At 48.2% G+C, this 7,459-nt stretch overlaps 2 protein-coding genes across 2 annotated transcripts in view; one reads left to right on the top strand and one right to left on the bottom strand.

Annotated features, from left to right (window-relative positions):
• Positions 1-1,443: 1,443 nt before the first annotated feature.
• Positions 1,444-3,976, top strand: LOC144152729 (N(6)-adenosine-methyltransferase non-catalytic subunit METTL14-like). The gene has a single exon (XM_077684135.1). It carries the CDS (start codon positions 1,619-1,621, stop codon positions 2,903-2,905), a length of 1,287 nt encoding a protein of 428 aa, XP_077540261.1. The 5' UTR covers positions 1,444-1,618; the 3' UTR covers positions 2,906-3,976.
• Positions 3,967-7,459, bottom strand: part of LOC144152728 (ceramide kinase-like) — a 103,563-nt gene continuing 100,070 nt past the window's right edge. Inside the window, exon 11 of the mRNA XM_077684134.1 lies at positions 3,967-6,045. Coding sequence (XP_077540260.1) covers positions 5,955-6,045 — 91 coding nt within the window. The 3' untranslated portion in view covers positions 3,967-5,954. The remainder of the gene's footprint in view (positions 6,046-7,459) is intronic.

The raw sequence follows: 7,459 nt of genomic DNA, 5'->3' as shown, positions 1-7,459 counted from the left end.
GCCCAATCATATGGTTTTTTCTATTACGGATGGGTCTGAAGTTGCTGCACTTTGCACGGGATTTTGGGTGTTTATTGCTGAAATAATTACAGGAAGATGAAATGAAACAGATGTAACACGAATGCATATGATCTTTCACTGCAATGAACGATATAATGCATGAAAATGTCGAGCAGATGGTCGAGCAGCGGCCGCTTATGTCCCCCCCCCCCCCCCCCTCCTTTGTCTTCTGTGGCTTTGTCGTTAGATTGCAGTGGTGACGGCGGCTAAAGTTAGCCAAGGACATGTACAGGTAGACTCCAGGCGATGCAGACGGACCGAATGGTTAAATACATTGCTGCTGAGTCAATGTTGGTTCGGCGCAAAGCTATTTTGCTGTTTTGAATAACCCAGTGCAAACGAAACGCATTCAAATACGTGTAACAACCAGGTTCTGACGCGCCATGTTTGCTCCGTCCGGAGGAGACGGTGGTGCGAAATTAAAGTATTAACGTCAAATGTGCTAAGGGGGTCCACTACTTGACTTCACATTGACGCAAGTACCCACTGCGACATGCTGGAATCGCCGCCTTCAATCACTTCGGTGCCAGCCGCCGCTATCAACTCCTTCGCGGACACATTTTCCACATTTGAAAATGGCGCGAAAAAGGGTTCGTGGTGTGAGTTTCGTATAAAATCGTATGACCAGTAAGTATGTTGAAATCAGTTGCAATAAAATATTCTTTAAAATAACAAAGTTAGCTAATAAGTACTTTGTGATTCATTTTGCATAGACGTTGTTAAAAAGATAGTTTTGGTTGCTGCCGAATCTGCCGAACGAAACGCTGCTAGCGTTACGCACAAAATAACTACAAACATCACATTTTTATCTAATACTAATAACTATTTATTTATAAGCACATTTTTGGTTAAAAGTTCTTTAAAACTTAGAAACTTTCGCAAAAGCGTAGTTTGATCAGCACGATTTATGCGTTAGGCAGCAGAGTTACTGGATATAGACAGTTGCGAAACTCCCCATAGGCCCCATGTATTGAAAGCCGGTCTTCGGTTGCCCCCCTGCGCCGGGGCAAGCATGGGGCAAGTTGACTAGCCTGTCGTCTGTCGGCAGGACGTTGAAGCAGTACTCAAGTGCTTGCGGCTGCTGCCGTAAGTCATAAAAAGAAAAGCCGCAAAAACACAAGTAAATTTTACGTAATTATTGTGTTTTAATTTAAAAAGCAATCTTTATTTTACAGAAGAATTTTGAATATTAATAGTTTAGCGAATTTCCGTTTTTATCTACTAGGTGCCGCGCGCGTCGACTTGCCCCTCAGCTTCCACGGAGTGGGGGGGCTAGCGCCGCCCGGATTCTGAAGCGGAGTTTCGCAACTGTCTATATTGAGTAACTCTGTTAGGCAGCGCTACAAGTTTGAAGCGACAACTAGCCGAACTACAACGCACTCATCTCTTTTGCTAAATGAGTGACTGCGCTGTACCCGGCTTCCATGCGATGCTTTGTGAGTGACAATCCAGCGCGCCGGTAAAGAAAAATTGACTATTTTCGCCTGATCAGCGGTTTCCATACGTGCATATTATATCGCATTGACTTAATGCTAACTTTGGCTAATAATACGCAAACATGAGCGGGGAACTCACGGTCAGGCAGGCGCTGAAAGAGCGTTCTCAGAAGAGGCGGGCTCTGCTGGCTCAGCAGCTCGGTGCTGGAACTGCCAGCAACTTGAGCCAGATCCTGGGAAATGCCGCCGAGAGACAGCAACTCGCACACGACGAGCCGAAAGGAGCCCAGGGAGCCAGCCAAGCAAGTGCGGATGCGACCAAAGATTCAAAGGTGCCCAAGCTCGATCCCGACCCGTCGCATTCCCCAACGCATTCCACGGACGAAGACCCATACGCCGAGGACAAAGTGTACACGTACCGCGACTCCAGCACGTTCCTGAAAGGTACCCAGAGCGCTAATCCGCACAACGATTACTGCCAGCACTTCGTTGACACCGGCCAGCGGCCGCAGAATTTTATCCGAGACGTCGGCCTGGCGGACCGCTTCGAGGAGTACCCCAAGCTCAAGGAGCTCATACGGCTCAAGGACGACCTCATCCGCGACACGGCGACACCGCCCATGTACCTCAAGTGCGACCTGCAGAGCTTGGACTTCCGCAGCCTCAAGTGCAAGTTCGACGTGATTCTGGTGGAGCCTCCTCTGGAGGAGTACCAGCGCACGTGCGGCGTGGCGCACACCAAGTTCTGGAGCTGGGAGGAGATCATGCGTCTCGAGATCGAGGAAGTGGCCGCCTCGCGTTCTTTCCTGTTCCTCTGGTGCGGCTCTTCAGACGGCCTGGACCTGGGCCGCCAGTGCCTGCGCAAGTGGGGCTTCCGGCGCTGCGAGGACATCTGCTGGATCAAGACCAACATCAAGAACCCCGTGCATCTAAAGAACCTCGAGCCGCGCGCCGTGTTCCAGCGCACCAAGGAACACTGCCTGATGGGCATCAAGGGGACGGTGCGGCGCAGCACGGACGGAGACTTCATCCACGCCAACATCGACATCGACCTCATCATCTCGGAGGAGCCCGAGTTCGGCGGCATCGAGAAGCCTGAGGAGATCTTCCACATCGTGGAGCACTTCTGCCTGGGCCGGCGCCGTCTGCACGTGTTCGGCAGAGACGTGACCATCCGGCCGGGCTGGCTGACCATCGGCCCCGAGCTGACCAACAGCAACTTCAACAGCGAGGCATACAATGCGCACTTCAACAAGGGCCCCAATGATTACCTGACCGGCTGTACAGAGCGCATCGAGATCCTGCGGCCCAAGTCGCCGCCCCCGAAGGGCGGGAAAAATGCGGGCGGACCACCGGGGCTGTCCAGAGGTGGCGGTCGTCGCGGGAGGGGAGCCCCGAGAGGACGCTGACAGTGATGGTCAAGTGCGGGACCGGCGTTCTAAGGATTGGGCTGCTAGTGTTGTCCTTAGATCACCGAGCTCGCGCTTAGGGGCGATTTTACGATGTCCTAAATGGTGTCGTTCAGCCAGGTCCTTGGGAATGTTCTATCCAAGCAAGCAGTGCAGCGAAAAAGGACACTTAAACAGTCTTCGGCTAACTTTACGCAAATTCCACCGCAAAGTGGGAATGCCAGTGAGCCGTTGAACCCTGTGAACGAACGGAATCCTGTGAGCAAGTGAGATACAATTTGCTTTCGATGGCCCGGTTTGCTTTAGGCTAGTTCCTCACACAAATGCTATTGAGACCCGAGACAGTGCTGACTGCTGCTCTTCATATGAACAGACGTAATTACTTGTCAGCAAGTCCTAGCTGGCACTTACACCCCCTTTCTTAAACTTCATACTGCTAATGTGCCAATGTGACATATCCCACTGCTGAGTGTATAATGGTGCACCTTTTTTCATATGCTAGTTCAGGCAGAAAGAACACTGCTGCAGAACTGACCACCTGCTTCCGGAGAATGCTTTTCATTCATCATGCAGCTGCACATGGTTTGAGAAATGGGGTGTAAGTTCCACATGCTACTCTTATCATTTTAATTGTCGTTAGAAGTTTGTTTTTACCTACGGAAATATCTTCCCCAAATTGTGACAAAGCTGAATGAATGCTATTTCAAGTGATATCATGTATCATATTAGAAAAAAAAAAACTGTTCCACAACAATATCGTGCATTATATCATGTGGTCGACCTTTCATTATATCATTTATTGCAGTGAAAGACCATATGCGTTTGTGTTACATTTGTGCAGCCTTGAATTCGAGGCCAGATTTATTGGTTTTCTACGGCACTTCAAGACTAAATGTACTGCTGTGCGAACTGATCGTTTTGTGCAACAGTTTTTGAACAATGAGACGACCGCCACCAGTTAATGCTCGTGTGTGATGGAGATGTGTATTCATTCTGGTATAGGTGTCACGTAGTGTCTTTTTTATGCATGTGCTTTATACAAAACAAAAAACACGCCAAAATGGACTCGCATCTTTTATTGTGCAGTCTCCTGTACCTGCGAAGTTCTTGATATTCCAGGCACGATTGCAAGTGCCCAGCCCGTCATTCCGAACAGTCCAGCATCAGACGAGAACCAAAGCACAATTCTGTACAAAGAAGGCGAACTCGGCGACATTGCAGGTTTCTACACCAAACACCAACAACAACACGTGATCACCCAGTGACAACGCGCTTGAAATCGCCTTCTGTGGCAGGTTCAATATCTTGTTGCACAATATTAACAAGTCGGCAACCAACGGGTCGCCACGTGCCGCCAAAAACCTGTTGCCTCGAAAAAACATGAAAATGGATTATCACATGCTTATCTTGCTTGGAGATTATACGTATCACAGTCTCTCATGGCAACAGGCCCAAATTTTGTGCATTCTTTTCACACACCAAGCACCAACACAATCCAGGGGGCAAAAGAAGAGTCGGTGCTACTGTATCAGAACTGGACATGGCTTGAAACGATTGTGAGGGAAGACAGCATGCAATTTATTACAACACGTCAACCTTTCAAGAGACTGCATTTTACTAGCGAAAAATAGACGCGGACGAAGAAGAAGTACACAGGACACTCGCTAGTGTCCTGTGTACTAGCGAGTGTCCTGTGTAGTTCTTCTTCGTCCGCGTCTATTTTTCGCTAGTAAAATGCAGTCGGATAACCAACTAGCCCAACTTTACGCCTTAACTTTCAAGAGAACAGACAGTCAACAGCAACATGGTTCCTGCGAAATTGTGTGCTGTGCGGAAACGTCTCAAATCTCAAACTCTGTGCCCCCCCCCCCCCCCCCTTCATGCGTGTGTTTGTACATGCGGAAGTCGCAATAGGTGATCAGTTAATAGTATTCGCACTGTGTCGATACGTACACAAAAACAGACCACAGCTGACTGCGGAGTTACAAAGGTGATCCCCAAAGTAACACACTTTAGAGGTAGGACAACATTCAGCGCAACAGGTTTGTACCATCTACATGAGCATCACTTGTTCCACGAATGTCGAAGAATGGAAAGAGGAAACAACAAACAAGGAATGGAATGTCGTGGGAAAGCCAAAAGAAAAGTTAAGCCACTTGTTCAGCTTACCAGTTGTCCCCAAGACCTTCAATTGTTTCGCATACTGTGCTCAACGAGATCACATCAGTCGAGGACATTGAAACGAGCTACCGTCTGCGAGGAAATTGCTACAAGTTATCGGCACTATGCTACAGTAGCGTTAGGGGGCCCTAAGCTTCTGGACTGTTTGTGGTGCAACAAAAACTAGTACGACTAAAATAGCGCGCTATAAGTTCTGTTGCCTGGTAATGGTTCAGCTGCATTCGCCCAACTTCAGTTGATTTGGAATACATCTAAGAAAAGGCAGCTGCTATCTTCTCGTACCAACAAATAATACCGCATAAATACCGCTTGGTGCATCCCATAGCTGTTGCTCTTTCAAAAGCAGTTCGACCATTGTTTGCTGAAAATGCCTAACAACAACTTGAAATTTCAGCTTGAACAAAAAATGACAGGACTTGGGAAGGAAACACGGACACCTAAGTCCTGTCGTTTTTTGTTCAAGCTGAAATTTCAAGTTGATGTGGAAAACCAACTCGCCCAAATCCAAGCAATTCTAACGTCTTCAAATGTGCAAAACATTGCCGCACATTAACTGTAACGTCACACAGGAGCTTTGAAGGGCTGCCCCGACCAGCTGGGTCTGACCCTCGCAAATAGCATAAAGCCTGCTTACAGGGGGCGGCCCCGTAACACCTTAAACAGCAAGTATGTGTCTGGCCCCAGCAACAACTTTGAAAGATCCAAGAGCAGATGCAAATGTGCTTGTTGAAGCAGGAAAAAATAAATGCGAAGGATGGACTCGCGGAAGAGAACAACATTGAAAGACACAAAAGGTGTGGCAGCCGACGGAAACGACAGCTTGGACAGCCGGCGTGGTTGTCGACGTGTCGCCTTGACGTCTCCGCACTCATCGGCAGGAGCAGAGATAGCTGCCAGGTTGCTGGTCGTCTCGATCTTCGATACCGTGCGCGTACAGCTTGAGCAACTGGCGGTGAGACCTGAAAAACAGGGAGTGGAGAGACAGTGTGACGTGTATTAGTTTGCATTACAGTAATGGAAAGGATGTTTTGCAGCACGAGCTGTTGATGCCGGGGTTTTCGTATTCGCGATGCAGTTGACACCCACTTATATATACAAGTTGATTACGGTAAGAACATGCCCTGGCAGTCTCGCGTACCCACAGGGGTATCAGCCAGCCGAGGCACGTTGAACGTATGAATTTAACAGTTTCGATAGTTTCGATACTGCCAGTAACAACACACGTTAGGCATTGTGCTACTGAGCCCAAGGACGCTATTTTGATCCCTGCCGCAGTGGTTGCTTTTTAGACAGAGGCAAGAATGCCTGTGTGTCGAGATTTCGGCGAATGTTAGACATCTCCAGGTGGTCATAATTATTCTGGAGCCCTTCACAACAGCATGCCTAATTAAATACGCACTTTAAGCTCCCCCCCCCCAACTATTTTTTTTATTTTCAAGTAGCGGTGGACATTAATTTAAAGCTTCGTCAAGCCCAGAATTGTGCGTAAACATCACTGTCATAGCAAGTTGTGTTTCATGTCGTTGAGTGCCACACTTAACTTTGGCAACACCGCCACAACCAATTTATCAGGCTGAGCATGCTTCATCTTCAGGCATGCACAACTGAGTGTGGTAGTTAACAGACGCCCGTTAAAGATCCCCAGGTACTAGTCAAAATTAATCCGGAGCCCTCCACTACGGCGCGCCTCATCGCCTGCGTTGCGTCGGCGTGTTAAACCCTACAATCAAGTTTAACAGAATGAGTTGAGCACGACGCTTAATGACGTAAAAGCTGTTATCAAAGTATCATCACGCTGCTGTTGGAAACTTGCTAAAACTTCTCAAAGCTATTTAACTTGCAACGGTATGGCGGTTTCCTCGCGTTTTTGATTGCCAGGCCATCCCATGATCAGTCAGTCAGAACAAGGTAAGAGGTGACTTCCTTAGGCCACACTGCTGAAAGGCCAGCTGCACTGAAAATTTCCACCTCTTGAAAACCCTATTGAATGCTTAACGGAGCTTAACCGGTTTTCCTGGCAGCCTGGTGGACCAAGCACCCAGCCAGCCAGAATGTCACTTATGCTTCACGGCTGTTCACGAGATTTGCCGGCGCGTGTAGTGCTGTGTACTACGGAGCTATTTTAAATGTTTCCAACTGATTAGCAAGGCATTTCACGGGGCTGCAGTCATGTCCCAGTTGATTTGGCGTACATACTGCATGTTCAAAATAAATCCGGCTGAGGTGAATTTTGAGTGCAGTTGGCCTTGTACAGTCAACTGTTGCAAAGTGTGCCCAGTTACCTGTGATATGCCAAGAGCTGAGGTTTATTTTCTTGCCTAAAATATGCCAGGCTATGACAGAAATATGGCTAGGAACTTCAATCATCCAGAA

Source organism: Haemaphysalis longicornis, unplaced genomic scaffold, assembly GCF_048455015.1.
Source record: "Haemaphysalis longicornis isolate Haplotype H1 unplaced genomic scaffold, Haemaphysalis longicornis Haplotype H1 scaffold_9, whole genome shotgun sequence".
NCBI classification, from domain to species: domain Eukaryota; kingdom Metazoa; phylum Arthropoda; class Arachnida; order Ixodida; family Ixodidae; genus Haemaphysalis; species Haemaphysalis longicornis.
This window is presented reverse-complemented; position numbering and strand designations above follow the sequence as displayed.